This window comes from Scomber scombrus, chromosome 18 (genome assembly GCF_963691925.1).
Source record: "Scomber scombrus chromosome 18, fScoSco1.1, whole genome shotgun sequence".
In the NCBI taxonomy this organism is placed as follows: Eukaryota; Metazoa; Chordata; class Actinopteri; order Scombriformes; family Scombridae; genus Scomber; species Scomber scombrus.
Genome location: NC_084987.1, coordinates 20,521,314 through 20,537,600, shown reverse-complemented (window position 1 = coordinate 20,537,600; position 16,287 = coordinate 20,521,314). Strand labels below are relative to the sequence as shown.

General features: G+C 38.5%; 1 protein-coding gene across 1 annotated transcript; it reads right to left on the bottom strand.

Annotated features, from left to right (window-relative positions):
- Positions 1 to 97: 97 nt before the first annotated feature.
- atp5mf (ATP synthase membrane subunit f) lies at positions 98 to 2,671 on the bottom strand. Its single transcript, XM_062438298.1, has 4 exons — positions 2,534 to 2,671; positions 833 to 940; positions 437 to 553; positions 98 to 237 (listed from the first exon to the last, which is right to left on the bottom strand). Exons 1-4 carry the CDS (start codon positions 2,547 to 2,549, stop codon positions 209 to 211), a joined length of 270 nt encoding a protein of 89 aa, XP_062294282.1. The 5' UTR covers positions 2,550 to 2,671; the 3' UTR covers positions 98 to 208.
- Positions 2,672 to 16,287: the final 13,616 nt, after the last annotated feature.

The window sequence follows — 16,287 nt, the reverse complement described above, 5'->3', positions numbered from 1 at the left end:
TAACTGCACTCCTGATAGTTAATATCAGTTAACAGTTAATATTCATTGAATGATTGATGCTACATTTGTCACACACTCAAATCATGATACCCAACAGTAAATCTTTATATTGTTTATTGGTCGAAACAATCACATATCTACACACAGAGCTGAGAATAGAAAGCAGGGGAATCTTCATCCCTGAAGGTCTGATGGCTGCTGAAGAAGCTCAGTGGTACTTCCTCGAGCGATCGTGCTCTGGAACAGACAAAGCAAAGGATGTTAAAAGTTCGTTCAAAGGTAATTTTCTTTTCTCATCTGTCATCTATTTGAGCTAATTTGAGACACTGAAGTTCAACAATCACAAGAGACTTAAACTAGTGGCTGAGTTAGAAGTATATTCCTCATTAAGAATTGACAACTTTATACAGGTAAACAGAAAGAAGGAATTTCTTACTGATGTGGTCGTATTCCCACAGGTAGCTGAGGGACACGTAACCAACCAGAAGCATAGCTACACCACCGATGCCTCCCTTCTTCACGTTAATGTACTTGTTGTAGTATCTGTCGTGGCCTGGAAGAGAAAGAGGTAACAAAAACAGCATAAACCAACTCAGTTCAAAACACTGACGGTGTAGCGTAACTGAGTGTAAAATCAGTCCAAATCAATACTATTTGTAAACATTTTAAATCTCATGTCATAAATGAACTTGCTCAAACATGTTGATGGTGATTGCTTACAAAAAAAAAGAATATATGAGACACCCCCTAATGTTTTCCTCTAATTGTAAACAGAGGTAAAAAGCTTCTTATTGATCCGCATCACAGTTTTAGTCAGAACAGGTTTCCTCACCCCTGCGGACGGCTGCGATGATGCCATTGGGGGTGAAGTCCCGACCTCCGAGCCAGGTTCCCAGCTCGCCCAGTTTCACCTCCATCAGCCGCTTCTCAATTACGGGAACTAGTCATAGATGGAGAAGGCAATGACAGTCAGATTACACATGATCCATACTGAGAAAAAAAACTTGCTGTAGCTCTGGCAGTTTGCTCTTATTTAGACGTACAGTGATGAAATGAAAGACATCAAACTAACAAAAAACTGCTGTGACCCCATTGCAGCTAATTACTATTTTGATACACTAACTGAAGGCCACGAGTGCTTTTGCGTTGTACAACACTTTGTCATATTTAGCGGGTGTTCATGAACAGCAAGTGGATGATTTAAACTGAAGAAAACATGAATGTCAAATAGTGTTTGAGCTGTAAAACTCCTGCATTTTCTCCACAAGTTAGAAGAGTCTGTGATTATGTGTTGCATAAAGACCTGAACACAAATCAAGTAATTCTTTTGTAACAATTTTGACATGAAGAAAAGCAAAAAGGTTCTCATATCTGAAGCTGTTGCACAATATTCTGATTGAGAACAGAATCAGGATTATGTACGACTCTTGATTTTATATATCACTGTTATTGGAGAACATTGTCTTAAATAACACTGCTCATCCTTTAATCATTAGTATTTTTGATGTTTTCATACTGACGTCCCCCTCAAATCAAACGTGTATCTGCTTCTTGTTCCTTCAGTTGGATGTTTGACCTTCACTTTAAAGAGTTTGCTCTCATATTCATCTGGTGAAGGTAAGCTACTCTGTGACTACCTTACATCTCAGTTTAACATATGTACATACTGTACCAGCATAATCTGAGACATCACATCATGCTCCAATATGTCATTTACACAAGTATGAGGTGGACACTTTGAACCGCGAGGAAGCATAACTGAGAAATAACTCTTCAGTGAAGTAGGAGACATTTAGTTAGTTTTAAAGTGAAATGTTTTGTATATTCACAGATTATTGCTTTTACAATGAGGGAAGACGATTAAATGTAATTTTTAAAATTTTAACAATGTGATTTTTTTTTGTTGAAAAACGATATAAAACTATCAATATCCCCAACAAAGTATTGTTATAGGTCTTAAAACATGTCCTAAAGAGGTCAACTTGTCAATGTCCACCCCTGGAGCCCTATCTCTTTACCAGAGGTGAGTAGCTATGTTGAATCAATGAATGGTGCATTATTAATCCATTGCAAAGTAAAGCATAGTTTCTCGTGGTTTGTTTCTACGGTTTTATCTTGTTTTATGATGAAAAACGACGAACTATCAAACGTTTGCGGGCTGTGTTTGCAGCTACCGTGCAAGCTACAGCCACAAGACTGTTACATAAATTAAAACATGCATAGACGACATCATTATGACAGCTTTATCACAACTACGAGTCAAATGTAAAGTTTCTGGTCACAGTTAAATGTCAAAAAAGCGGCTTGAAGAGGAGTTCTGACAGATAGTCTGACAATGACACGCAAAGTCCTTGACGTGACTCAAAGGATTGACTGCGGCCTTCAGTCACACAAACATCTCTTACAGACTCATTAACTTCATTAACGACACAAAAACACACTTAGTCTGTGAAAATGTTCACTTATAAACGAACGAAAAAGCACAAAATGAAGGAATAAAGGGATTATTTCAACAGAGGACACGCTATGTTACCTGGTCTATCCGCCATCTTGACTGCTGCAGACGATCCTCGCTCGCAGAAGGGAATGATGGGAATGAAAGGACGAAGTGCATTATGGGAGGAAATGTCATTTTTACATATGTCCGCTAGAGGGCAGCAGAATAATTAAAACAGAGCTAGAGTTTTTAAAGCGTCACGTTTTTACACAAAACAGAAAGCAACAACTGTTTGTGTTCAACAAAAAACTGGAGAAAGCAGATTTGTTTTAGACCTTTTAGATCTGTGGATGTGGAATTTCCCAAGACTGATCAGCAGCTGAATTATATGGGTAATATTGCTATCTAAAACACACATCCAAATTACGTCAGATACATCAATCTGTACATTAGCAAATATTTTCCTATTTATAAAGTTTTGCATGACTAGCCAAAATGAATTTGAATGAGCACACTGAGGAAGCAAATTTATTGCACATTTCATGTTTCCTTATCACTCTCTTGTGTAACTTGCATACTGGACTTTGACTGGCAAGCTACAGTAAGTGTGATCCTGCTTTTTTGTACACAAATAAGTATAATTGATTAATGCGAACATGTGCTGCCTACTGCAGTCAAATTTAATGATGAGGTGAGAAATACAATGGAGGAGATTATTTCTAACATCATCCCATCAAGTTTTCTATTTTAGGGTTGTATTCAGAAGGACACAATTTTATGAAAAGGGAACATAATAGATATTTGCTTTTAATCCGGAAGACTCGCACATAAAAAGACTAAAAGACCAAGTATTAAATAAATTGGCTAGGCAGACGCTATTAAATCTTCCATTAAAATAGGTTACATATTAAAAGGTAAACAGGATATATTTGAAAAGGTTTGTGGATGATTTGTTGCTAGAATAAACACTGCTTTATATAAACCTTACAGAAGTTTTGTGTGAGCTCTCCAGACAGAAGGGCAGCCGCATTTATACATACAGTATGTATATAAATTACGTTTTTGAATGCCTTAATATACGCTTTCAGTTGTAGAGGTTTGCTTTTTGTATTTTTGTGCAAACAAAAGGCATTGAATAATAGAGTTACTGGTTGAAAACAACTGTGTTCACAGTTAATGTTCTGCATGAGTGATTGTATTGTATTTACACATTAATATAATATGATTTTCTTAGACTTAAACAATAGGAATTTACCATAAATATTTGCCTCCATATGTTTTTAATGAAGATCTTCCCAAGAAAATTCATAGAAGGAAACAAAACAGTCACAGTAGATGCAAACATTACTCTCTATATTCAATGTGTTATTTAAAAATGAATTACATGAATATATATAACTGATTATGATATATAGTGTTGGGTAGTATATGAAAGGAAATATATCATGTTCTGATACCTCAGTTTTTTGTTAAGCCCCCATGATAAACCTCTCTCTCACAGTGTCAGATCTTATGTTATTTGAAATAGTGACCTGAAGGGTTTGCTACACTGTTGTATTTCTCAAGGTCTCCTAACACTCTATCAAACGAATCATTTTTCAAGAGAAAGTAGCCGATCAATGAACCACACCACAGCCAGCAGCACTGCTATACATAATGTACCCCAGGATATAGTTAAGGTCTTACTCAGGCTGGTGTTTGTGTCGGTTCAGGGCTCTTCTCCACTCGCCCGTGGATCAATACACCTTTCTATGTCTCTCTAACACACACACACACACACACACACACACACACACACACACACACACACACACACACACACACACACACACACACATACACACACAGTAAATTAGTGTCTAGTAGTGGTTTTGGCCTTCATCCAAGACCAAGCAGCAGCCTCTTTCTTTTATTAGACTGATTTTCCTGATTTGCTGTAATGACGTTAGATGTCCAACACCCAACCCACTTTTTTCCTCTCTGTTTTTTTCTCTCCTTCTCTCTACCTCACTAAGCACACACACATACACACACACACACACACACACACACACACACATACACATCTGTACTCACCTTTGATGACTAATCAACGTCTACCTAATTTGGTTATTTTTTGTAATTAGGGTAGAGTACAAGTAATGTGTGTGTGTGTGTGTGTACGGTTATGTAGGTGGATACATGAATACTGTGTGTTGAACATGGATGAATCTTTACCAGGTTTAGTCTTTGTTGAAGATGATTCAGCTCACTTTACTTAATGTTGGCCCAAATGTTCCTTTTCTCTTCTCTTCTCTTCTCTTCTCTTCTCTTCTCTTCTCTTCTCTTCTCTTCTCTTCTCTTCTATTCTCTTCTCTTTTCCTCTCCTCTCTTCTCTTCTCTTCTAGAGCCCATTCTGCTGTCATAACAGTAGCTCCGTTTCCCCCCCTCTAGTATTTCTCTTTAAGCAGACTGTACATTTAGGTGAACCTGAAACTATACTTATTATACTGAAGACTTATTCTTAAGTCTTGGATAATGTCATATTAAACCTTAAAACCTACTTAGACGAATACATTGAAAGACCAATGACCTTGAAAGTGAATATAATTTAAAGAAAAAAAATCCTACAGCTATTGAACTGCTTCTTTAATCTGCAATAACTGATTTTTAGGCCATGTGGAGCAGCGGAAATAAGCTGTGAACACAAGATTGAAATATTATCAACTTTCAAGTTGATATGACAAACGATTTAAAGGACTTATTCTAAAGTAACAAAAACAAAACAATCTTATTCTCATGGAATTAAACACTAAGTAAAACATACCTGTGAATATTATATTCTAATTTTGCAAAGTCCATTCTACTAGATGCCACGAAATTCCATACACTGCACCTCTAAAGTCCAATATTCAGTCTACTTTTTGCTCTGTTTTCTCCAACTCCTGAAGGAAATATCTGTCTCTTTAGCTGCTAAATGCTCCACCATATCCACTAGTCGCAAACTGTCTATCTGGTTAGACTGACCATGATAGACTGAATCAAAACAATGGGCACTTATTTGATTGGAGCTTAAATGATTACGAGCTGCCCAAAATTTTACTTGCACAACCCCATAGATCTTTTTCACAGTGAACATTTTGACATAAAGCTGGAAAAGCACTGGTGGACCTGGTAATATTAGTGATGGCTGAGTTCCACTCAAGTGTCCAAAGGGTCATAAATATGGTGAAACTAAGTAGAATTCAGCCATCATTAATGTTATCAATAACACCTGTACCTTTCCTGCTATGATGTGTCAAAAAAGTCTACTGTGAAAAAGGTCCAAGGGGCAGAAAACAGTCTGGTCAACTCTCCTCTCCTCCTCTCTCCTCTGCTTATGAAGGTCACACTCAATCACACACTGTGTTGAACCAACATCTTGATTTACACCCAGAGCGGCCCAGAGACTCTAATCCAATCTTACTCTGTGCCACTGAGAAGCCAGCACACGCCTCCAGAGGTGGCAGATTCCCAAAACACCTACACACACACACACACACTCACAGAGGCAAACATACAGAGCCATAAACACACAGTCTGAAGACTGACACGCTGAGCAACCACACACAGACAGACAGGTACACATGCACACACACAAATTTCATTTTGGCTGTAAAGGTTAGCGGCAAACACTGTAACATAATCGCATTTACAGAGTAAACCCATAAGCAGAAATGACCCTGTGTCCAGGGTTCACCTGCTTGTTTATTAGTTTTGTGTTTTGGTTGTTTGTTTGTTGTAGTGCTGCCTTAGGCCTCAGTGCACTTCAGTGGGGTCTGTACCAGCTACACACACACACACACACACACGCACACGCACACGCACACACACACACACACAGACACACACAAAGACAAAAGCACGGGGGGATGGATGATTTTATTCCACCTCAAGAGGCAGGTGCCCTCGAGGTCTGCCAGAGAGACAGCTCTTTGAAGCTGATGGAGAGCGATAGAGAGAAAAAGAATGGGAGAGATGGAGGGAGGAGGGTTAGAGAGGGCGTTGGTTTGTGTGTGTGTGGAGGGGGGGGGGGTGGCTTAGAGGAGAGACAGAATAGACAAGGCAGGGATGAAAGAGGGTGAAGGAGGAAAAGAGATGAAGACCGTGAGTACAAAAGGAGAAACTGGCAGCGGAAAGAGAATGACTGGAATGAGGGAGATGAAAGATAAAAGGAGAGAAAGGAGGAGGGTTGTCTGCACACGGCTCTCTAATACACATGACCTTTAAACAGCCACTCTTCCAGTCGCACAGTTCATCCATCCTTCATAAATCTTCCTCCTCATTTTTTTTAGATTTTTCTCCTGTTTTCTTTACAATTCCTACCTTTTCTCTTCTCTCCTCCTCTTTCTCTCCTATTTTTTTGCTCATCCGAAACGGTTTGTTTCCTCTTTTTTTTCTCTCTCGCACACTCCTCTCCTCTTCATATCTACTCTTTTGCCCTCTGCCTCTCTCCTCTTTTCCTCTGGCAGCAGCAGGTTTTCTCTTCACTTGCTCCCTCTCATCATGAATGTCACTTTCTCCTCCTCCTCCCGTCTCTTCTTCCTCCTCTCTGTCCCGGTCGAGAGCTCGCTGCTAAGCAGACGAGAAAATATCAGACAGGCGGGCAGGCAGGAGGGATGGATAGCTTTTGGGTAATGGATTTATCAACTCTCCTATTACCACAATAATCTTATTAGAGATATGGAAATCATCAGGGGACCTGCTAAAAGGAGCTTGTTGGCCTGATGAGGGTCTCAGAGGAAACCTTTGTGTGTGTGTGTGTGTGTGTATGTTCATATGTGAGTATCTGTGTGAGACAGATATTGAGAGATAGAAAGAGAGAGAGGGAGAGAGAGAGAATGTGTGAGGAAATGCTCCACAGGGACCATTTATTTCCTAACAGCGATAATGGCTTTAGCCACTAAATCAAACTTTCCCATTCACTTTCACTCACACACTTAAATGTAATGGGCGCTAATGGCACGCTGACTAATCGAAGTTACACAGCACACGAAGGTACATGTGCATAGAAAAAGGTTTTTTTTTTTTTTTTTTTTTAACTCAAAGCATTTACATTTGGCATTAAATGTTCAACACAGACAGAGTCTCAAAGTTGCAAACAGAGCCAGTGCACATATTTGAACACTTCTCAGATATTCTCACTGATGTCTTTCCTTACAGTTTGAAACATGCTGTGGTTCATAAACTTTTTAAAGAAACCTGGTACCTGTTGTACAAGCAGCATATTGTACCAATTTGTCAGAAGTTTTGTGAAGCTGAGTTTTTCTCAGGAACATGCAGAAACTCTTCCACAGTAGAAAGTCTCATCAATTTTAATCTCTATGTAGTTTTCTCTTTCTGCCCTACTTGGATTTATTAATTCCATACCATGTACCATTGTCTCTGCTATGAAGCTGTTATTAGAAATGCAATAATTAGCTAATTCATCAATAAGTCCATCAATAAAAAAATTAATTGCCAACTATTTTGATGATGGATTAATCGTTTTGAGTCAAAAATGCTCAAATTCTCTGATTCCAGCATCTTAAATATGAATGTTTTCTGGTTTCTTTGTCTTCCGTGATAATAAACTGAATATCTTTGGGTTATGGACTGTTAGTTGGGACAAAACAAGACATTTGAGCTTTGAGGAATGGTGATCTATATTTTCACTATTTTCTAATGGATTAACTGAGAAAATAATTAACAGATGACTTGATAATGACAATAACCATTAGTGACAGCACTAGCTGCTATATATCTCTATAAATCTCAACTGCACCACCATTAGATAAAGTACGTGCTGTAATAGATATCTCTACAGCTTTGCATTATTTTGTCAGTTACAATATAAAATAGAAGCAAAAATCTTACAACTGCATGCCTTGATTGATCTATTTACTTGATACAACATTAACAGTAAACAGAAGAAATTAAATCAATATGTGATGTAAGCACATTTTGCCTTTAAAACAGCAGCAGTTCTCTGCACAGCTGCACACAGTTTTGAAGTACTTGAGAGAAGTTGCCATAGTTCCTCTGTGGATTTAAGCGTCTCAGCTGCTTCTGTTTCTTCATGTGATCCCAGACTGACTGATGTTGAGATCAATATGACAACATCCCTGACTTTTCATCAATTTTTCCAGGGTTTTTATGACTAAATACCTACAAAATTAATTAAATTCCCATCATGTCTAGAAAATATAAATGTATAAATGTCTATCACACTAAACTTTAAAATTATGTAACAGTGTAACTTGTTATCTAATTGACCACCACTGGTCAAAATGAACTGACAGTGTTGTGTGTGTGGAGAGTAAAGGTGAATTAGACCTGGCTTTAAGCCTCTGCAGCAGATTAGATACAGATTGGTCTTATTGCTTTACTGTGAAATACTGCAGCTGAGGATAGTGAAAAATAAAATTACATTACACACACACATTAAAACACACACCGAGGTACAGGGACAGGCACGAGTGCACATATGCACACAAGCTCACACGCAAGAAGAGGTGTGTAATTGAAACGGTAAAGGGGCTGGTTGTTACGTAGCAACCTTTAATAAACAACCATAAGATGGAGGCAATGATAATGAGAGACAGAGAGCGAGTAAGGAGTAATTGAACTGTGGCTTTCTGAGTGTTTTTTTAGCTTTGCTTACACGGTGTTGAGTTTTTATAGCAGGGATTTGTAAAGGATGTGTGTGATAGAGTACAGTGTGTATAACAAAGCTCTAAAAGCTGGAACCGACTGAGAGAAAAAAGCACACACACACACTCACACAAACACACTTATACACTCACACACACAAACCTCTCCAGAGACCATGGATCAGGTTTGAAAAGGAATCAGCAAACAGAGCAGCAGAACTGTGAATAGGCGTATCTCGACCATGAAAAATGTATCATCTTATTGCTCATCTTATCTTTTCTCATCTATCTATCTATCTATGGACATTTCATGTTATTTTTTCAAATTCTTTGAATGTATAGTTTCAAAATGAGGACATTACACTGACATAGGATGTTGGGTAACTTGGGAAATACACTTATTGTCTTTCTGGTGGAGAGTTGGATGAGGAGATCTTTATAGAGCTGCAATGATTAGTCAATTAATTGATTAGTCGACAATTATTCGATGGTTCAAGGGACTTATATATAATAATTTGTTGCCTTTGTTGATCTTTCATAATATCAAATTGAATATTTGGTGGTTTTGGACAAAGGAAGATGAGATGCTACATTAGGCTTAAGGAAGTGTTTACAATTAATTGATTAATCAAAAAAAAGAATTGTCAGATTAATCAATGATGAAAATTATTGATAGCTGCAGCCCTACGTATATCTGTCCATTAAATATGAAGCTACAGCCTACAGCCAGTTAGCTTAGCTGAGCTCACCAGCGGTAACAGCTGACCTTGCTCTTTCCAAAGGTAAAGTGATGTGTAAAAACATCAAGTTGTGCTGGGCTTGCTGCATATGTGTAAAATCAAACAAAACAATAAGCTTTTTAAGGGTTTTTGTTACTACATTTATGGTTCAAGGTTTATGGTCAAGATTAGTTTCGGATTTGGATTTAAAATTTAGGTTTAACACAATGGGATGAATAGGGATGAGGGATAAAGATACATATGATATAGATGGTTCTTTAAAGAATACACAACTTGTGTGTGTGCAGTATGTACATGTGTGTATTAAGTATGTGTTTGTGTGTCAGATAGCATAAAGTAGAGACGCTGCTACGCCTGTGATGTCATGTAATTCCAGCCCAGAACAGATCACAGCTAAACATAACAATAGTGTGGATTTATAACAAGTGCTTTCCAAGTGCTCAAGGCGCTTTCCAGTTTTCACAGCTTCTTAGAGTGTGTGTACGTGTGTGTGTGTGTGTGTGTGTGTGTGTGTGTGTGTGTGTGTGTGTGTGTGTGTGTGTGTGTGTGTGTGTGTGTGCTTGCGCAAATGTAAGTACGTAGTGGTTTGCATTGCATGAGAGAGAAAGATATGGAGATGATTTGTGCATGTGAGAGCAGTGAGAGATTATGTGCCTGTGTCAGTGAGTGTGTGTCTGTGCTACCGTTTGTGTCGCATACAAAAATAGAAAGAACGCAACTGTGTATGTGTGCGTGTGTGTCTGAGTGTGTGAATAACAGCCAAAGAAATGTTCTTTTGCTGGCTTTTGTGTATTAGATAAAGAACTAGAGATGTCTATTGTGAGAGAAAGAGAAATTATCTTTCTGTGCATGTGTGTGTTTGTGTGTGTAGTGTGTAATGTGTAATGTGTAGTGACCAAATGAGACAAAAGCTGAGCTGAGGCCTGAAATCAGCTATTCTACTGCAATACAGCGGATTTTATCCCATAAAAAGCTGTAACAAAAATGGTGTTTTGTCACAGTATATTTATTTCAATAGCTGTAAAGGAAAAATGACCCACAAGCACAGAGATGTTCACAAATTTTGACAGCTGTGATAGCAGAAACTGTAGAACACCGATCAATATTGGGTCAACCCTTCAATTCTTGTCATGTAGTTTGTAGTTAATCATGTACATGGCCGTAGATACCATTGAGGACACCGAGGTCATGTCCTCTGTATTTTTTTCTTTTCCACCCACTTTTATCATGTCAACATGAACATAAAGGGTTTTTTTTCAAAGAAGAGTAAAGTAAGTCATCACTGGTAGTAATCAGTTAACTTCAGCTAACTACACCTGAGTCTCTTATGGACGGTAGCTGACTAATAAAAGCCTGGCTGTCTCATTTATAAACTGGCTCATAAAACTGACAAATATTCTACTTTTTGAGGAGTCATCTTTGGCCTGCTGCTGAGGGCTATTTCCAGTTTCACAGACTGATATTTTGCAGTCAGTTGTATTTACATTCAGTATTTATATTCAGTATCATTTGTTCTGATTATAAACATGAAAGAATAGATACTGCTCACTAAATAATGATCACTCCACCACCTCTCCTGACATCTAGGTGCAGGAGAGTGAGTCAGAGACAGGTGCAGGGTGCAGGGACAGTGCAGAGATCATTTGCTGTGGTGAGTGATGAAAGGGATTTGACAGTTTAGAATAATTTTCATTTCAGTTAAGGTGCCTTATATGACCAATAAAGTCAGAAGAGTATCACATATTTGAAAATTTGATAACTTAATCTCGCCTAGGGCACCAAAATAGCTACAGCCGGCCCTGGCTGCAAAAGATGTAAACTGCGACTTGAAAAATCGCCAGAAATATGTTTACATTTGTGAATTGGACTTGACCCGATTTTGAAAACTGTTCATTCATTGGATGAGCCCTTTTCTCCCTTTCCCAGCAGGCCGTGCTCCATTCCACATTTTAAGAACAAACAAAGAAAATAATATATTGCAGTTATAATTTTTAAATATACAACCATGGAATTTGTAGAATACTGAAATAGGAGATGATTTAAGTTGAAAAATTAGAAGTGATAAGAAAGAACTGGACCACAAGAGTAAGCATGACTGAGCAATGCACAGCAAGAAAGCGGTATAAATACATCGTGGATTACAATTAACTGATATATAAATTGCAGTCTTCTTTTTGACCTATTTGAAACATCCTGGCTACGGCCTTGATCATGTAGTGTCACAGAAGCTGTTGAATCAGATTTTGGTACACTGAAATCACATATTAACATTTGTGACTCTATAGTTAGAAGACTGGCAACATCACTGCTTGTGCAGTAAATATGAAGCTACAGCCTGGAGATGGTTACATTAGCTTACATAGAAATTGCTTGCTCTGTCCAAAGGTAACAAAATTCACCTACTAGCACCATTATCGAATTTCAGCCTCACAGTAACACATTTTACAGCTGGGCTGTTTGGGCAGTCCTAGTTTATTAACTACAAACAGTGAATATACCAACTGTACAGATGTTAAGCTAGCTAGCAATATACACGCAACATCTGCTATTTCCCTCTTCTCTCTCTACTTTATCCACTTGTCTCTGTATGTATGTTTGTGAAGCAGATTCATAACTGCAAACTTATTGTTCAAGTTGAAAAATTTTGGCCCATTTCTTGGCCTCAGTTTGCTCCGTCTCGGGGAAATATGTCTCCAGTTGTTTCCACTCGCATCTTTCCTTTGACTTCTACAGTTCACCTTGTACTTGGCCTAAACATACCTTTACTTTAAACTATAACAATGTTATATATATATTTTAGTTCTTAAACAAACAAAATATACATTTTTTACAATTTAATACCTTTAGACAGAATCACCACAGTTTCCCCGATCTTTATGCTAAGCTAAGCTAACTGGTTATACATGCTGTAGTATCATATTTAGCTAATTGAAAAACATGAGAGTGGTGTAATTCTTCTCACTATTGGCAAAGAAAGCAAGTGAGTGTATTTACACACATTTTGAACTCTGCCTCAAATATTACAGTGACACCATGTTTGGTAACAGCTGTCAAAATAAAGTAGCCAATTTAATAAAGCTGCAATTCGAAGGTCACAGAGCGTGATGGGTCACATAATTTGGTATAACACCTCTAAGCTCTTACTGTGTGTTAGGAGAACATTTCTTTTTCTCTCGTCACATCTCAATAGAGGCTCAATTGAGTCGATAGAGTCTCGCTGCCTCTTTCTTTCTCAGTGTACCTGTTCCCGCCTGCTATACGCCTCTCTACTTTCATTTTCCTCCAAATCCGCTCAGTTACATCACATACCCACATACCAATAGAGTACACTCTGCTCTTTCACTACAGAAACCCCTGCAGTGTGTCACAGCTTTCTGTACTTTCTGTGCAAACTCACTTTCTTTTTTCCTCCCCTGATATCTGTTCCTTCCTCTCTAACCTCAGTCTCTTCATCTCTGAGGAACCCATCTTTGCTTCCCTGTCCTCAGACACTGCAGCTATTCTTCACGTTCATACATTTTTTTGTCCATCTTCATCCACTCTGTCATCTCTGCCCGTGTGAACTCTCCACCTGCTCTTTCTTCTTCATCTCTCTCTCTCTCTCTCTCTCTCTCTCTCTCTCTCTCTCTCTCTCTCTCTCTCTTCCCATCTGTCTCCATCCCTCGATCCCTCTGCCTCTGTATTTACACATGTTCTCTTGCCTTTCATCCCTGTCGTTCACCTGCCCGCCTTGCACATCATTACCTCCTTCTTTTTTCCTCTCAGTGCCTGTTTCTCTCCCTCTTTCCTGTCTTCTTCTAACCGTGTGATAGTATTAAGGCCCCCACCTGTCTCTCTCTCTTTGAATTTTTGTCATTTCTGGAGGCTCTCATTTTCATGTAATCATTTCTTTAATTTGCCTATTTCCCTGCCTCTTTCCCACAGTTTCACACCAAGTCTTTTTTAATCTCTTTCTCCAGAGGTGAGCGGAGGTGGTGATAGGCGGTATAGTACTATCAGTATGCAGAGTCATGGCGCTGTGGCTCTGCCGTCATTGATTGAACCAGCAGCTAAATATAGACACTGTTGATGCTCAGCATCTTTACCAGGCTGGAAGGAGGGATGGATGAAAGGATGGAGGGATAAATACAAACGCACCCAGACACACACACACACATGCACACACTGGTACACACTCTCACTTGCAGACACTCCAGTCTATACATTCCCAGAGGGTATTGGTTGGACAGAAAAATAATTCCATTTGAGTGAAGGAGGCGTAACATTGTCTGACCTTTTTACACATTCATAACAGAGAGCTGCTGAGAAAAATATTTATGGGACACACACACACACACACACACACACACACACACACACACACACACACACACACACACACACACACACATATGCACATGCACGATAGCATGCATGCATGCACACACACACACACACACACACACACACACACACACACACACACACACACACACGTAACCAATTGGCAGTAACTCATTCTTTTCTGGGCTGATTGCTGGAGGCTAAAACAACGTAACAAACTATTACTATTCAACATGCACAGCATAAATTCAGAGCTGCACGCCTCCCCAAAAGCTGAGCAGAGAGGAAGAAAAAGCTACCGACAGACAGAAATGGAGAGCTAGACAGGCAGGATAAGAGACAGACATTTTGGCAACTCAATTATAACCCTGACAGACAGACAGGTGAAGTGACAGGCAGACAGGTAAACCCAGCAGCCAGCTAAACAGATAAGCAGGCAGACAACGAGACAACAACGCCCTCGTGATCCAGAGGATTTTACACAGATTAAATTCATTCCAAGAATGTGTTTCTGGACAAGAGTCAAAACGCCTGATGTGCTGCAGGATGGGTCTGTGTGTCTGATAGGGAATAGTTTGGTTGATATATTGCAACCATTCATCGCAACCGTTTAGTGTTATTTTCAGTTATTGTCCTGGAGAACGATATGGAACTGAAAGGGATTTTGAAATTAGGTATAGCTATGATATATTGTATTAATATTAACTTATCATGTGTGCATTGTGGCCTGATTTAAAAGAAATGTGTAATGAGTCAGATGCTGATTTTATTTCATGTTGTGTTTTTCAAATTCATCACACAGTTAGCGTCGCAGCCCTCTAATGGACCAACTAAATATAATTTCTAAGCAAACATATTAATATGTATGAGTTCATTTCTCTCTCAAGCTTAACCAACATGCAAAAATGTACATTCTTTATCTAGGTGTGATACTACTTAAAATTTAAAACCTAATACAAAAACAGTCAACTTGTTTAAGTCACAACAGGTTAGATGTAATGTATGTTCCACTGCAGGGCTTTTATAGTAATGCATGAATAAATAATGTAAATCTGCTAAATCATAGCTCTGTTCACTCTAAATCTGATATAAAAGCTATAGAAATTCACTCACAGCTCATAGCGCTGCGTTTTAAGGATGATAAAACTGTGAAACCCTTTTTTCTCTCGCCTCATTTATTATAATATAATACAATTTATCATCATTCTTATCCATAAAACCACTTTCTGAACACACTGTCCTCATGATCTGATGTCTCACTTAGAGGACAAATTCCTGGAGATGTCAGATAAAGTAAAAGTTGTCGATCCATGATGCAAAGAAACTCTTTCCCCTCTTAAATCATTACAGGAGGCCTATGGATCAAATAAACTACTCTCAGATGAATGGCTTGACATATTCTTCATTTTTAAAACTGTGCAGAGCATACTCGTAATGTATATAATGTGGAATACCGTATAATAAAGACGTGCCTCTCTGACATGAAACTGTGATGCTACTTAATGCAGGTGTCATTGTGTAGGAGTGACAGTATTCCTATTGCTGCTGATCTGATCTGACGTGTAGAAAAAAGAAACTGCAATTTGCATTTATAAAACATCTGTCTTTGCATCGACATAAACGTTGTTACTGTAATTGCTGCTTCACTGATCAATTTAGTCTTTTGTTGTACGCCTTCTTATCTTTTCATATTTTTCCATGTGTTTAGGGCTCTTGCATTGTCTTTTTGTGTGTGTCTTCCTCCATCATGATAGAAATCACTGGATTCATCTGGACTTGACACCAAATCAGAAATGCAAATCCAACCTATCTTAGGGAGCGCTCTCTCTGCACATTCTTAATAAGCACAATATTATTTTTAATTCAGAACTAATCCAATATTCTGATGGGATAAGCCTTTTGCATGATGTACTCATAGACTGTATATAAGAAGGATGTACTACACAAATTTGATTCAGCTGATCTTACTTTGATGCGATCTGTGATGTTGAGCCAAAAGTCAGGTGACCTGGATTTTACCTTTTAAGGATTTTGATCTTATTAGACAGTATACAAAGACAGAGATGCTAAAAATGGGATTCAAACCCACAACCTGCAATGAAGCTGCAGCAGGTCCTCGGTGTATTGTTCTCCACTG